Here is a 16,339-nt window from a genome sequence, read left to right on the forward strand (position 1 = left end):
CCGTGTGGGCTGCTTGCGCCGGATCAGACAATGGGTGTCAGTGGTGGTTGCTTGGTCGGGGTATCGGTTGCTGATTCAACTGCGATATTTTCGACGCGACTTATGTTCCAGCATGCCACAGTCGATGGGATGATCAGCTCGAGGACTGGCGATGGTGAATGTTTGTCGAGGAAAAAAAAAAGATTTTGAGGAAGCGGGAGTGAAAGTGTATTTGGGAAACTGCAGTTCGCAGCTCGAAAGCTCCTGTCCACCCCTGTCGCGCCCCTGTCCCAATGGACACGCTAAGGTTGTGGAGCTCCAGCCGGGGTGTGGGGCTGTGGGGTTATGTATCGAATGTGGGGCGTTTCACGAACCGCGAGCCTGTCGTCTCCATCATACACGGGATGTGAGCGTTTCATTGGCCAATTGCCTAGGTATGCTTTTCGATACCTCATCCGTCATCGCCGTGAGATCGACTTGACCCTAGATGCCTCTCTCAATGTCCATTTCTCATCGCGAAGGCGCAGATCCAAGTGCGAGTACATTAGCCATTAGGAATTCCATTTCCGTTCTACTAGATAATTCATATACTACTTCGACGATTCTGTATTAGCGTCCCTACTCTGATCCTATCAGCCTACGCAGTCCGTTATGCCTTTGTTGCAGCAAGTTATCCCTTCCGAGCACGGCTCGAATCAGCGCGAGCAGTCCTCTTAGCGGCCAGATGGTCCAGATAATCGCAAACAACCAGGCTATCCACGTCACCCGTGTCGCTGCATCTTCAGCTTCACTGTCTAGTCTCACTTTCTCATACACGCTCGGCAAGTAGTCGGCGCCATATCTGCGCCGTACCCGGTCGTAGGCTCTGCGATCGTACTGCTCCCAGAACTCATCCTCCCGATAGTAGACATGAGAATAGAGCCACTTTTTACCGCCCAGACGCGCGACTTCTTGCTCAAGAGCTCTGTTTTTGCGTAAACTTTTTCATAGTGGGGTTAGCTATGAAATTCTGGAGCGAAGAAGGGGGGAGTTTTTTTGGCGGGGGGGGGAAGGAAATGGGACTAGGATAACTCACGCGTCGCCTTGACTGGACGATGCTGGACCCCAAATACCAAAGTTCAGGTATATGTCCGGTCCGTCCGGTGCTCCAAAATCCGCGTGTAACCCGTACTGGGAGTTCCTCTCCAGACGGCGAACGAAGACTGGACATAGCCAAAGGGGATATATGTGAAGATTTGCGTCCACCCACTCCACGAACTCTTCGGCTCTCGGAACCGGAATGCCGACGTCCTGGACAATGTGGGTGTCATGTAGCCCAGAATGGTGTAACGTGCGGGATGCGACTCTGGTACGCACCAGGGGGTCGAGGACGAAACGTGTATATCTGTTGAGGGGGGTTAAAAAGTACTGGAACACATAACGTGCTGTCCAAAAACTTCCACGGTCGTATCGGAAGAGGTAGTCGACCAAGGGAACATAGTCTCTGAGTTTTGTGTTCGGAGGGCTTCTCCTCAATTGCTTCTCGATCCGTTCTGCATGAATATAGAACCACGGGTCTCTAGCCCGCAGGAAGCGTTGGGGGACGGCACCCCTCGGCAGAGCGTCCGTTAGTTGACCAGTACAGATGAGCGTCGAGTCCTTCGCAAAAACGATGGCGTCCACATAGTCGTTGGACGTGCCGAGGGCAGTCTGGTCCAGTAGAGTCTCAACAACCTGCCCAAAGTCCCCCTCCCGACGGTATGTCAACTCGACATATCTCTTCGCATTCATGAGCTGCACCTCCAAGAGCGTCACAATCCCCATCGTGCCAAACGCGCTCGCCGCTCCCCAGAACAAGTCCGGCTTCTCCGTCTTGCTCGCCATCTGAACCGTCCCATCCGGCAGGATGATCTCGATCCAGTTCACAGTTGCATCGAAAGGGCCCCACTTGAACGAGCTGCTTTCCCACGACGTGCCCGAGAAACCCCCCCCAACAGTGATCCCCGGGACCCCCATCACCACGCGCGGAACCAGCCCGTAATGCGCGGTGATATCGATTAGTTTGTCCATGGACACATTCGGCTCCACAAGTGCCGTTTTCCTAACAGGATCAACCCTCAAAACCTGGTCCAGTTTGCTCGTGTCGATGATGTTGTCCTCGTGGCGATCTGACCGCCGCGTGCTGTTGCTTGAGCCATGGTAGACCCGGAAGGGTGTGTGAGTGGCGGCAAACTGACGGACACGAGCCGCCATGGCACCGACGGTGGCATTGTGGCGGGTAGGTATTCCGGTCGTATTCATTTGCGCTCTTGAAGATAGATTGACGTTGACAGTTCCTGAAACAAAATGAAACAACGGGGAGCAAGCTAGAGTACGGGTTACTAGTATCCTTGTCGGCCGCTAGATGGTGAGGGATGTGGGATGTATTGAAGCTTGTGTGTTGTTGGAACCCCGAGAATGTGTTTAAAAGTGTTGAAGGCGAAGCGTTGCATCAAGTGGCGATCTGAGTGCTGTAAGTGCAAGAGTAAGACGTCTGAATGGGATCCAGCAGAGTATGCGTAAGTGAAAGAGGAACGCTACCATGACCTGAGCCTTGGCAGCCAACTGACTAGCCGTTTTCTGCACACCTCTCTCTCCCATGGGGCGCAGCGGCTGCCGTGGACAGTGGATAGTGCCGAGGCTAGGAAGTTGCTACACATTTGACATCAGGTTGTGTGTCCAAATAAACAATCCCCGAGTTAGCAAGCAGATCGCCGTTCCAAAGGTTTAGGTACCAACTGGCCAACCAGCCGCTGCCCAATACATGTCAGGGGCAAACTGTAAGTAACGTTACGGAGTACACGAAGAACGGAGAACAGCCCAAGAACAGAGGCAAGTCCGAAAGATACGCGATTCGCTGAATAAACCTGATCATTACCAAACCAACTACCAAGTAGTAAAAACCGAGGACGGCCCATAAAAAAAAAGAAAAAAGCTATACACATCTATTTCAACGAATAAATGGACCACCCTGAAGCTTTCCGCTCCGCCCCCTTTCTTCTCTCTTTCTCTTCAGCCTTTGGATCTTCTCCTTCCACCTATGAAGATGATCCTTCCCGGCTGCTTGAGGGGACCCTTTTCCCCCCGCCAAGAAAGCTTTTCCTTACGCTCTTCGGGCTGTCCGTCACGCTCAGGCTGGGCCCCTTGCTCCCGCCGCTAACGTACCCCTCCTTCTCCTCGGGCACGAACGAGCTCTTGATCACCACAGTGCCGCTGCCCACGTTAAGCGTCTTCTCCGCGCCTGTGTTCGAGTCATCCACATAGTAAAGCGCCTCGCCAAGGTGGTCGTCGCTGCCAAAGGTGTGGTGCTCTTTGGCTTCGACCTTGAACGTGGCGTCGGGTGTGCACTTGATGCGGAATGTCTCGTCAAACCGGACGGGCCCGCTCGACTGTTTGCGGTGCTTGGTCTTGCCGACCTGCTTGGCCTTTCCATCCTGCACTTGAGTGATAACGACGTAGACGTCAGCCGAAGGCGGGAAGCCAGCGGCTGAGACGACCGTGAAGGAAGCAGTGCCGGAAGCAGCGCCGGGGATGATGGCGCTGTGGACCGACGAGGCACCCGCGCTACGGGTGCGCACGTGATGCAACGGCCGATTTTCCCTGTCATCATCCGCATTCTCCGTGACGATGGCCGGGATATCGGCTGAGCTGTTGCTGGACGAGTCGCTGTCCTTGTCATCGTCCTTCTTGCCGCGAAAGCCACGCTTGATGAGCGAGGCACCTTTGCCAACGACGGTAGCACCACCCTTGAGCGGCATGCTGGCGACGCCGGCGACCCCCGTAAGGACCTTTCCAGGCACGGCAAAGGTGCCAGCAAGGGTCGACGTACCATGCCTGGTACGCGTAACGTAGTCTGGAGTGAACAGCATGCGCAAACGGAGCGTGCCCGACTTGCCGTCCAAGGGCAACTTGAGTATCCGAGCTTGGAATGGCTCGAGCTGCGTGAGATCGATATCGACACCGCCCAAGTAGTCCGGCTTGTCGGCAAAGTCCCAATCCCATACGGTGGCCCGAAACTTGGCTGCCGTGCGGGACGGGACGGCAATATTGAAATTCTCGTTCCACTCCGGATTGAGGGTCTTCTTAACCGTCTTAGTCTTGAAGACCTCCTGGCCGTTAAACTCGAACTTGGCATAGGGATCGCTCTTGCCATTGGAGTCGGCCGAGGGCAGGTTCTCGGCGTCTAGCACATCAATACGAAGGTTGCCCATGTTGTTGATACTCTCGCTTGGGTCGAGAGTCATCTTGACCGGAACGTACTTGAGGCTGACCTTGAGCGAATAGGTGTTGCCATCCTCATCGCGCAGCTTGAGTGTTGTTGGGTTGTTCTGCAGATGTTAGTTTAGAGCCATGGAATTGACATGTCTTGGGCAACCTACCAAGCACTGCTTGAGGACGTCGATACTGTTGCCGCTTAGGCGAGCCAGCACGTTCTGCTTATTGTCCTCGCCCTGCTTGTCCGACTTCTCCGAGATCTTGACGTGCAGCTTGGAGAATTCAAGCTCGCGAATGAAGCAGTCTCCAATCTCGTTGAAGGTGTGCGACTTTGACTTGGCCGCCGAAGAGACGTAAGACGGGAAGGCCATATCGTCAACAAACACTTCGACGCGGACGCCGCTCTTGGGCAGCTCGGCCTCCATTAGCCGGAAGATAATAAGGCCGGATTCGTACTTGAGAAGTTCCTGAGGGGTAAGATAGATCTTGGGAGGTTCCCTCTCCTCGCGGGACTTCCGAGGAGAGAGCAAAGCTGACGAGGGACTCGATGGCGTAAGCGGCGTCGGGGGCTCTTTGAGGCCATTGGCCTTGGCGATATCCAGCGACGGCCTGGCCGAGCCCCGGCCGTCCAAAGATGGCCGGTTCGATGAGGGCTTGTCCTTGTCGCCCTCGGTGTCGGATGTCTTCTCAGAGCCCTGCTGCTCCTGCTCTTTTGCCTTCTGCTCCTCCTTCTCTTCCTCCTCGGGGTCGGCCACATTGAGGGTCGGATAGAAGGCAACAGTGTAGGTGAGCGTGCCCTTGGGCGTACCCTTGCCATGCATGCGCAGGCCGTCCTCGCGGACCTCCTTGGCATCGTGGACGAGCCACTCGCCAGTCTCGGGGTCCTTGTGCACGAAATCGGCGCACGAAATCTCGGTGAGACCCAGGCTGCGGTCCTTGCCAACGTTCTCCGCGTCCATAACCTCGAGCTGAATGCGCTCGCGCGGCGAGTGCACGGGCACATACAGCACCTCGTCCCAATCGGGGTTAAGCTCATTCTTGAAGGTGACAGTACGAGCCTTCTCGATACCAGACATGACAATACGCGCGTACGGATCCGACTTGCCCAGAGCCTCGACGTTGCGCAGGTTCCTGGCGTGCTTGAAGTGGATACGCATGACACCAATAGGGGTGACATAGCCGCCAGTACCAGTCGAGATGCCCGTGATACACACTGGCCGCCACTGGGCAGTCATCTTGACACGACCCGTCTTGACGCCAGCCAGATTGTACCAGTCCTTGCCCTGCGCCATAAGCTCGAGCATATCCTCCAGCTTAATCTGGTAGGTACCAACGACCTGGTCACCAGCAATATCACGATCGTCCTTGATAGCAACGCCAAGCTTGGCATGCTTCTTGTCTGTGATGAGAATTTCCTTGGAGCCATCGCTGAAGATAGGATCGTTGGTGCGCTTGAGCTTCCGAGTAGTGTGAACCTCCTTGCCATTTAGCAGCAGAACCGCATACGGGTTGAGCAGGCCGACCATGCTCTTGGAAGAATCCAGCTCCTTGGCCTGCTCAACAGTGAAGCGCAGGATACCCTGGTTCGACTCCGGCGGCGGCTCGATACTGCCATCCTCGAGCTTGGTGGGCTCCAGAACGGGGAAAAACCGGATATCGGCAATTAGAACACCACGGGCCTTGCCATCGAGGCTGAGCTCCAGACGCTCGTTCTCGTTCTCGTAGATCTCCTCGAGGTTCTCGAGGGGGAACGAGGCAGCACCAAGCTTCTTGTCCTTGCGAATGTCGTTGTAGTCATAGATGTCGATATCGAGCGAATCGCTGAAGGAAGTGATGAGCACGTAGTGGGTCTCATCCCAACGCGGGTTTGCGTTCTCCTTGACGACCTTGGTCTGGGCAAGTGGTGCTCTCCGGTTAAGAGAGACAACGGCATATGGATCAGGAGTGCCGGCGAACTTGTCGTTGTTCCTGAGACCTTGGGCACCGTGCAGCGTGATCGCAACCACACCAATGGCCTGATCAACGGGCGTGCCGGCCAACAACTTGGCCACCTCGATGGGGAAGACGTTGGGAGCGTACATCATGGGAGCAAGCGTGGCATGGATCTGCTCGAGAATGAAGCTCTCCAAACCAGGGATGAAGTTGATATCGAAACCGAAGGTCTCGCCACCAAGAGGCTTGCATACGTAGTCAATTGTCGGCCGCTCGAGGAAGGACATCTCAATTCTCTCGACATGGGGGAACGGGACCTGCAGCTTGATCTTCAGGCGCATCAGACCTGAGAAGGCCATGTCCTCAACAATGACATCCAGACCCTTGCTGACCATGGCCTTGCCGACACGAATTTCCAGGATAACCTTGGGGTTGATCTTGTTCTTGATCTGGCGGGCTGTCATGTCGGCAATGTCGTTCGGGGTGAAGCTGAACTTCCAGTCCATCATGACGATGTCATCCTCTGTTTTGGGGTATGTCTTGACGTGCTCGACACGAGGTGGCTTCGAACCCAGGGTGAAGTGTTTGAGCTTCAAGCTCTCCAGGAAGGCCGGAGTCGCCGTGCTCAGGACCTGGTCGACGGTATTGATGACAGTAGCGGCCAGAACTGGCTGGTAGATGGGCCAGAACTTGACCAAGAACGAGTTGATCCACTCGACAGTCTCATTGTCGGTTTCGAGCTTCTTCAGGGCCAGTTCGCGGGTGATGTCGTCGCGGAAGTTGCGGCGTACGCGGCGGATCGAGGTACGGTAGTACGTGGCGCAGATAGCCATGATGATGAATACCCAAGCCAAGCCGCCGCCAAGGACAGCCACGAACCAAGATGCCAGACAGGCAAAAACGATAATGGCGGCGTTGTGGTACCAGTCTGTGTGGTCGTGTCAGGCTCAGGTCTCCGAAAGTTGCCATCATCACCTTGTAGACGCTTACCTCCGTAGAATTGTTCAGGAAGCTGGGTCTCGACCCAGGTTTGGTGGTCCAGCATGCTCTCAGCCTCAATAATAGGTTCAGTAGGCCAGCCAAACCTGGGAGCCCAGCCGGTCCTGGCCCAGATCTCATCTTCACTCTCTTCTGTCTTGCCTTCAGCGCCCTTTTTGCTCTCGGCCTTAGGAAAGTCAACGACGCCAGATTTTGTTGGACTTGGAAGGTCGATATCAGCCTTGGTGCCATCATCCATATCGGTCACGACGGCCACGCCATGGGGTCGCTTGTGGAAGCCGGGGGGGATGGCCTAGCAACACAGCAGGGTTAACACGTATTTCTCCAGCGAGGGGAACAAGGTCAGTTAACATACTGCTCTAGCCTGAGCAACCTTCTGTTCGTGTGAGGCATTGGGGTCGAAGGAGAAGGCAGCAACGCCGGCTGCCCTGCTCTCCTCAATGATCTTGCGTTCGGCTGCTTCAATTTCGAGCGTGTTGGAGCGTACTGGCCCCGCGCTGGCGTCCTTTTCAGACGCCATGTTGTTGAGCAATCGATGCTGCGGATTGCAGCTTGATATGGGTCGTGGTGTGGTCCAATGGTGATATCAGGATCCCTCGTATACGTTCAGGGGGGAAGAACGTCTCGTCGTTGGGGGTGCGAGGACTAGGGGGCAGTTTGAGGGTGGGTGGTGAAAGACCGGAGCTCCGTTTTGTGTAGATGGCGGTTGGTGTGGCACAAAGGTAGAGAGCTATGAGACCGAGCACCTCACTCACTTCAGATAGCGAGGAATGTAAGTTGTTAAGCAAGTTAAAGAGGCAATAGGGGCACTGGACCCTGATGCTGATGCTGACGATATCAATGGAATGACACTGTGTTTGCCACTCCTCCAACGGCTTTAGATGTGATGATAGGAGCACAGCAAGCGGGTTGACGAGCCATGGGAGCTCGAAAAGCACAGGAATGAGGGGAATGTTGAAAGGAAAAGCAGCAGCTCGAAGCGAGGAGCTGGTCTGGTGGGAGGTGAGCACAAGAAGACAGCGGGCGATCCCAGACCAGTCGACTTGTTCACAGCGATTAGCGGCTTGGCATGCCCCAGCGAGCGGGCACCATGGGCGCTGGAGCAGTGGGAACATGGTGGAGAACCAGGGCAGGATTCCAGATGGGGGTTCCAGGATGCCAGGGTGTCCAGCTGGGACTGCGGGCACAGAGGGCAGTGGTCAGCCCGTGGCCACTGCAATGGCGCTGGGCCGGCGATCATCAGCGATCGGGACTGCTACGTCAGACCCATCAGAAGCCTGCGAAGCGTGGGAAGACCGGCCGGAGCGGGGCCGCGCCTGACAGTGATTTGCTGCCGCACAACGACGCAAGCCGTCGGCTGAGACGGGCTGGCCATGTAACGACGAGCTGTGCAAGCTGTGTTCTCCGTTGCAACATCCTAGAACAGCTGGCCTTTTGGGCTTGCGATGTGGCTGTTGCTCAGCATTCGTTTTGACGAGAATGCGACCTGCGGCCTGTATGTCCCAGGATATTGCGTAATTTGCCCTGGACAGGGATCTCCTGAAGACGGCCCGCTGATCACCAACCCAGAGCCCTAAAAGTTCCCTGCCAGATCGCAGCGCTCGTGGCTTGTGTCAGCCATTGTGAAGTGCATCTATGTACAGATCACAGATCACGGACACATTGACTGTGAGGTATATCTTCTCATCTCCCGCAGCACCAATCTGCTGCTGTGCATCCCAAGCCCCAGTGCTATCTAGTATTCTTGCTGCCCGGCTGATTCTAGCCCGAGTAGGATTTGCCATAACCCCGCCGCCGCTGCTGCAAAGGCTGCTGCAAAGCACAGCGACCGTGTCCACATTCCAGCTTGCTTCGCTCTCCCATTGCATCATCTCACCAATGGGAGGCCGCTCTCCCAAACCTCAAGTGGGGTGTTCCGCTCGCAGTCTGTCATGGCCTGCTGAAAATCTCAGGTAGCAAACTGCATTCCAAGCGCAAGGCACGGCGAGCGCGAGGGGTAAGAGGATAAGCCATGAGCGACATGCGATGCGATTGTTGGCCTCCCGGATAAACCAAGAAAACTTTGAATGCTATTTTTTTTTGTTTCGGCGCAGGAATGCCGGTTGCTCGCAGCCGGACTGGTCAGAGGTCCCATAAGAGTTCGTCGGTAAGCTCCGAGATGGAAAAGACGACAAGGCTCTCCCAGATGCTTGACAGCGCCATGATCGTGCCCGAATCCTCAACGCCCGAAGGCAAAATGGACGCCGGACAACGGCAACGCCGGCCGACCGGTGAGTTTCCGTCAAAAAAATCGATCTGGTCCACTTGAAGTTGCCAATCACTTGACTTTTGTCCACCACATGAATTAAGTGGATCGGTGGAGCGACGCGTGTGCAGATTGAATTGACCTCAGCGACAGAAGATGTGGTTGTGGCTGTGACTGGTGTGAGATCCTCCCACGTTGCGAATACGGAGCAATGTGCGTTGCCCAAGAGAGTACGTAGTGAAATTGGCAAAAAAAACACAACTCCCGAGGTTCCCGTTTAGGACAGAGACGATGTTTCTCGCTTGTGCTGAGTGTCTCGGCAACGCTCGTGGATGCTGCTTTTGGCCAAGCCCTTGCTGGAATAGGCTGATGCTGGTATGCTTCCGGCTGTTGTGAGGTGATGAATGGAAGGACGCCTTACAAGATGACACGCAACCATACCTTGGCTCTTTGTAGACCGAGAGCCGCGGCATGCTCAACAGCTTTCGAAAATCCTCAATAATTCCCAACATTTGGGTATATCCCTATCTCATGGGCGGTCTGAGGTTCAACACTCCATGGAAATGGAGAGTCTGAATGATAAACATCGTGATGTGTGTCACACATCAATGACAAACGTTGGACGTCGCAAGCGAGGGGGAGCCGAAATCAAAGAGTTTCCAACAATAGCATTTGTGGACAATGCAACATTGGGCTGTTTCATCGCTTCATCCACTGAGGGTCAGTCGGTGCCGAAAGCTTGTGACGCAGTGGATGTTCTGAGCTTCTGGAAATTTCAGCCACAGTTCTTCGGGTTCGGGTTAGATATGGCACTGCACGGACCCCAAAAAGCTGGCCAAGCCACATGTGGCGGCTTTACGCACGGATCACATTATCTTTGCCATCCGCTTTGACAACGCCAGCCCTGATTTCTCGAACATCGAGATATCGAACCCACGCCAACTGAGCCGTCCTCAATCACATCGTGCTTAAAGTCGTAACGTCGTTACCCAGCGCAACCACGCCGACCCCCCATCCAATTTGATTGAGACATCTTCGTAGTAGCAAAAATGGCCAACTTCCTCGCCTCAATCTTCGGCACCGAGCAAGACAAGGTCAACTGCTCCTTCTACTACAAAATCGGCGCCTGCCGCCACGGCGACCGCTGCAGCCGCAAGCACGTCAAGCCGTCCTACTCGCAAACGATACTCATGCCGAACCTCTATCAGAACCCGGCACACGATCCAAAGTGCCGCATGAACGAGCAGCAGCTGCAAAACCACTTCGATGCCTTCTACGAGGACATCTGGTGTGAGATGTGCAAATACGGCGAGCTCGAGGAGCTTGTCGTCTGCGACAACAACAATGACCACTTGATCGGCAACGTGTACGCTCGCTTCAAGTACGAGGAGGATGCGGCCAAGGCCTGCGAGGACCTCAACTCGAGGTGGTACGCTGCGCGCCCCGTCTACTGCGAGTTGAGTCCTGTAACAGATTTTCGCGAGGCATGCTGTCGACTGAACTCTGGCGAAGGATGTGTGCGCGGCGGGTTCTGCAACTTTATTCACCGCAAGAATCCCAGTCCTGAGTTGGAGCGCGAGCTGCAACTGGCGACGAAGAAGTGGCTCAAGATGAAGCCTCGTTCGCGCAGCCCGACGCGTTCGCCAAGCCCGGAGCCTAGGAGGAGGTATCGCGACTGAGAGCTCGAAGTAATTTGGCTTGATACCCGGTCGAGGTCGTTCTTTCTCATTGATATTTCGAGGAGAATGGCTAGGAGGTGGTTGCTTAGCTACGGCGGACGGGGATCGCTGGCAGGATTCCAGAAAGGTCAAAGACATGAAAAGTACAATAAGGCGCACAGGCTTAGGGACGGAGTTAAGGCGTTTATTTCTTGGGCAAGAGCTCTTGAGCACTAGGTCTTGTACATGAGTGCTTGCTTGTATGGAATAGATTCATGATCCACATACCACCGTCAACCCTGGATCATCATGATTTGCACACCTGCTGAAGAGTCAAAAAAAATAAATTGTAGTCCATAGCCCATCTACAGTTACCCTACAGACGGTACCATTGGTGTAGCATTTGCCCATTCCCTTATCATTTCCTGCTCCAGTTGTATGCACGTATATATGTATGCCTGCAACCGGTGAAAGAATCCCGACATAAACGTATGGAATGACACCTGACCCTGTCAGCAATTACATTCAAGAGGGTATCACACGCGCCATGCATGCAGGTTACAAACCCCCAAAACGTGCCCGAAGTTCGTTTCCATGATACTTGGGAGCGTTTGGGTGAGCCAGCGCCGTTTCATCCATCCCGTTTAATCCTGACCCTTATCTCGTCCGATACTCTTGAGCTTGTGCAGTTTGGCGCCCTTGACTGGCGCCGGTAGACATGCAGCAAGCCTGTCACGCTCTGCATCCAGTCAGTCCCTGAACTCTTCAATGAGAATCCTAGTTAGGGGAAGGGGGTTGCTCACCAGCATCAGTATCAAATACAATCGAAATATCATCATGCTCTCCCGGCAGCTCAGGCAAATCCAAACACAAGAACGCCGCATCAGCAACTTGTTGCGCGTCCTGCGCCTCAGGAGCAAGCACCTTTGGCAGCGGGAACTTGGCATCCACAATCTTAAGCCCAGCCTTCCCGCCACCTCTGGTAAACGCCTCAAACACATCAGTCCCCTTGATCTGGAACCCCATGCACTGACCGTGTGAAAAATCTTCGAAGAAGGCCAAGATCTGCACGACGCCTTCCTGCTGCACGACCTGAATGCGCGTGGCGCCCGCTTCCCACTTCTTATGAATCGGCACGACCATGCGCCGACGAGATATGGCAAAGGCAGATGCGATGCCATCAAAGAGAACCTTGAAGCCGGTGATAGCCATTTGAAAAGTGTGCAGAGCCTCGAGAGATGGGAACTTAAAAGTCCGGAAGGTTGGTAATCGTCGGATGGTGTCAAGAGCCTGTGCCAGCCCATTGGCTACATCACGTACGGACTTGACTTCTGTGATAGCAAGCGTTGCATCGGCCTGCGGCTGGCGGAAGACCATAAGACAGCTGGGATTCTGGACGTCGAGGCGGATCTTAAGCTCACCAGGAGCGACGTTGATGCGGTCCGTAAAGGTGCCGTCTTTGAACTCATAGACAACGCGCAGACGATCTGCTAAAACGCACTTAGGCCGATCTCCATCATTATCGTGATTTATGACGCGGGCCTTCGTCCAAGGCAAAGACGAAAGTCCCTTAAGTCCGTTATCTAGGGAGTCCCCGAACCGCTCCGAGAACCAGGCGCCCTGAAGCGGGACTTCGCCAAAGACTTCCTCACCTCGGCCCAATGCTGTGCCTACAAGCTGGCTATGCATCCGAGATCTCTCCTTGTCTTCAGCGAACGATAGCACCATGCTCCCCTTGAAACGACCATTGTCGAACTTGAGCGAGAGAGCTGGGTCATTTGACTCGTTTCGGAGGAAGCCAAACTGAATAGGCTGCTGGGGCGAGTATGTATGGTTGACGCCGCTCAGTGTCTTGGTTCGAGGGCCTGTCACGACCGCAATGCGGTAGCCCTTGTGCCAGGTGCGCGGCCCAGTCGCTGCGCCTTCTCTGTGAAGCCGTTCAAAGAGAGCGACCTCACAATTGGGTGTCGATTCCTTCGGGAACTGCCTCGCTTGAGGATCATTGTCGAAGTACTGGAACGCCCGCAGGGTAGTCCTGAAGATACAGTTCTCGTCTTGCCGAGGGTAGAGTGTAGAATGCACCTTCACACTAAATTCATACATACTGCGTAGTGTCGAATACGCTTGTTGATGGCACTTAATTACGAGGAGGAAGCCCCTGGGCAGTTTAACCTCCATATGACATGTTTCTGGGTGCCACCGAACATCATCCCACACCGGACCGTGACTCTTATTGCCCGAGATGCGCAGCTGGACGGCGCCGTTTTGGCTTGCTAAAATAAACACAATGTCCGACTGAGTCTGTGGCCTGACGGTCGACAAGAAACACGGGAGGAAAAGGCGCTGAGATTCCCTTCCCTGTTCCATCAAGTATGCCTCGACCTGAAAGCGGGCGAAGCAGAACGTCGTCGCAGAATCTCCCAGAGGCAATGTCTCCAGTATGGTCATCCCGGAACTGATCTCTTGGTTCTGAGCAAATGCCAGTCCGGGCAATCCCCAGAGCAACGTCTTGATGTCCTGGCTAATTTGAGGATATTCAAGCCAAATGGTCCTGTCGACGACTTGCGGAAGAAAAAGTTCTTCTGGGGGCATGATATCGTTCCTCTTCATCGACACGGTCAGCTTCTTGAGGCTAGAGACGAGAGTTGTCCGAACAGCCTCCGCTTCCCGGTCAACGGGGCTGCGACCGCTGTTGATAACCTCAGGCATTGCTTCTTCCACTAGCCAGTAACCCTTGGCCAGGTCTGTAAATGCCTGCTGCTTCGCCCTCTCAACCCTCATCTCTATTTCCGGAGTCATTGTCGTAGGGCGGTCTCGGATGACGACTTCAAGGGCAGTCCTGCCTGTCAAGAACCACCACAAGGCTGCCCGCGCCAGATCCTGGGGTGCTGACTGGAGGAGCGGACGAACGCTCTCAGCATGCAGACGGAACAACTCAAATAAGTGCTTAGTGCGAGTGAGAAAGGCCCTGAAAGCCTCTTCCGATGCCGCCACCACGACATCGTGCATGCTTGGTGCAGACGGCACTGACTGGCCTGTAGCTGGGTAGTCCTTATCGGAACCCCTGCTCCATTGCCTCAAAGATGCAAACGGATGTTGGAAATTTGCAGAGGCCGCGGAATCGGGAGCCGTGGGGCTGGTGTCAACTTGGCCTGGCTTTCTGATCCGCTCGGGAGAACTCATGATAGAGCCCGACGAAAGTAGCTGGTTGTTCTGAGGTTGGGTAGGTGGTTTTTTATCCGTGGGAAGGATAGGGGAAGGCTGAAGCCCCGGAGCTGATAGTTTCGGGGGGATCGAAGGAGCTTGTGACGATGACGGAGTAGATGACTTCGACTGCAGAGTCTGCGCAGAAGAGTTTACGGAGGCAGTCGTCGGTGACCCGTCATCGTTGTCAGGTGATGGAGATGTTCCATTACCAAGCTTAGCTTTATCGCCCGAAGCTGCTCGTACAGCATTGGCAAAGGCTCGACCTTCAGCCTCGCGCATCTGAGCCTGCTGGATCTCCAGCAGCGATTTCCGCCTTTCCTCCTGCCCGGCGTGTGGGATCCCCAAGTGACGGACATTGTTATTGTTAGCATTCCTACCAGGGTCAGCAGGACTCGAGCTAGGAGAGAAGCCTGTCTGGACACGGCGGAGAGGAGCCGGTTCAAAGGAACCACCTGGTGTCTGCGGATGTGTGGTCTCTGCTGGTGCGCTTCGAGGTCCAGTCACGGGCGTCTGGGGTGGTTGCCGTTGTTTCTTACGTCTTGACACCTCAATGGGCGGGATATCACACTCGTCTCCCCCTTCTCCAATGACTTCAGGATATGTTTCCACAAATCTCACAGGATATGGTTTCCTGGGTTTCTTTGGCCGCTGACGAACTGCGAGCTCCTGTTGTTGGGTATCGCCATCGGCCCTGATGACCGAGGAATTGGGGTATCGAGTAGCGCTCTGAGTATCGAGCTTCGACAGCACAGGAGGGCTTGCATGGGCAACCTGCAATTTGTCGGGCGACGAACCGTGCAAGAAGTCATTCAGATCAGCGGCAACGGTTGATTCGTCATGAGTGGTCTTGCGATCGCGACCAAACAGCTTTCCCATCAAACGACCCCTTTTCGAGACGCGGCCGTCATCGTGAACGGCAATAGCGGTGGAGTGGTCGTTCTCCATCATAGTGATCTGTTCGTGTAGTTATGCTAACGATACTTCTTATGTGAATCCGATGTGCGTACACGCGTTATCCACGATCTGTCCTCAACAATGGCTATGCCACAAAGCTCTGTGATGGGCGTGGGTCTTGGACCACAATGCGATGCGAACAAAGCGTACGCTTGTTATCCGAGTCTGTCGGGTAGCCCGACAAGCGACCAGAGCTGCCAGTGAGCCCCGTTGCTGTTGGGCTCTGGGAGCCGCATGTGGCTCGATCAGGACAGGCAAAAGTAGCGGAATCGAGCAGTCGAGATGAGGTTGCGACGTCGGTCGGTGAGAGCGAGGATGTAGGAGGGGCGGGAATGTGGGAGCGCAGGAGCGTGGGAACGAGAGTGGGACAAATATGCAGACACAAGAAGCTGCAAGGTCTGCAAGGAGACTAACAGCTTGTGGCTATGTGAGAGAAGAAGGTTGGAATCTGGCGTTGCTTTGCTTGGAGGTGTGTGTGTCAGCAGTGGCTGAACACTGAATGGTTGGGTCGGTCGGGGGAGCTCTGCTGCAAGCGACAAACTGTCAGTGCAACTGCACGTCTCTGCAGCCGTGCCTGGGCCTGCCAGTGAGCCAAACCGCCAATGTACAGCCGGGGAACCGAAAAGGAGATGGATAGCAGACAGACGGACGGAGACAAACTGGACGAGCAGACGTGTCGGGTCGAGTTCGCTGCCCAGACGGCGCAGATGCCGCGTGGAGATGCCCAGCTCCAGTGTCGAGTGCCCAGAATCGCGGCGGGGCGACAAGCACCTCATCAACCAGCAGCAAGCAACAGGGAGCTAGCTAGCTGAGCGAAGGATCGACTTCCTAATCAGGGTTACAGCGACCGAGTCTTGCATCCGCATTGGATGGGGCCTCGATAAGGTGCTGCTGCTTCGTGAGTGCCTGTGGGTTGTACACGTTGACGCCGGTGATTTGAGCACAGTCGGGCCCGTTCCTGGGATTCCGGAGAGATGGTTTTCTTCCTTTTGGGCCTGGTTTGCTGCATTGGTCATGCTGCTGTGCCCCTTACACTCGTCGTTTTTTAAGAAAACCAAACCTCTCATTCCCTTGTTTCTGGAATGGATCTCAATTGCTTCATGTTTCAGCGCCCAGATCAGCCACTTCCCGC

General features: G+C 54.9%; 3 protein-coding genes across 3 annotated transcripts; 1 reads left to right on the forward strand and 2 right to left on the reverse strand.

Moving 5' to 3' along the window:
- Positions 1-597: 597 nt before the first annotated feature.
- CTHT_0056130 (putative lipid-binding protein) lies at positions 598-7,663 on the reverse strand (the record flags this gene model as incomplete). The annotated part of the gene is made up of 8 exons (XM_006695876.1): positions 598-958; positions 1,055-1,269; positions 1,336-2,294; positions 2,586-2,649; positions 3,105-4,325; positions 4,377-7,072; positions 7,135-7,435; positions 7,499-7,663. 8 exons carry the CDS (start codon positions 7,661-7,663, stop codon positions 598-600), a joined length of 5,982 nt encoding a protein of 1,993 aa, XP_006695939.1.
- Positions 7,664-10,437: 2,774 nt separating this feature from the next.
- CTHT_0056140 (putative splicing factor) lies at positions 10,438-11,067 on the forward strand (the record flags this gene model as incomplete). Its single annotated transcript, XM_006695877.1, has 1 exon — positions 10,438-11,067. The coding sequence occupies one exon, from the start codon at positions 10,438-10,440 to the stop codon at positions 11,065-11,067; it is 630 nt and encodes a 209-aa protein (XP_006695940.1).
- Positions 11,068-11,690: 623 nt separating this feature from the next.
- CTHT_0056150 (uncharacterized protein) lies at positions 11,691-15,198 on the reverse strand (the record flags this gene model as incomplete). Its single annotated transcript, XM_006695878.1, has 2 exons — positions 11,691-11,785; positions 11,850-15,198. The coding sequence occupies 2 exons, from the start codon at positions 15,196-15,198 to the stop codon at positions 11,691-11,693; spliced, it is 3,444 nt and encodes a 1,147-aa protein (XP_006695941.1).
- Between the last annotated feature and the right edge of the window lie 1,141 nt (positions 15,199-16,339).

This window comes from Thermochaetoides thermophila, assembly GCF_000221225.1.
Source record: "Thermochaetoides thermophila DSM 1495 unplaced genomic scaffold scf7180000011820, whole genome shotgun sequence".
Lineage (NCBI taxonomy): Eukaryota > Fungi > Ascomycota > Sordariomycetes > Sordariales > Chaetomiaceae > Thermochaetoides > Thermochaetoides thermophila.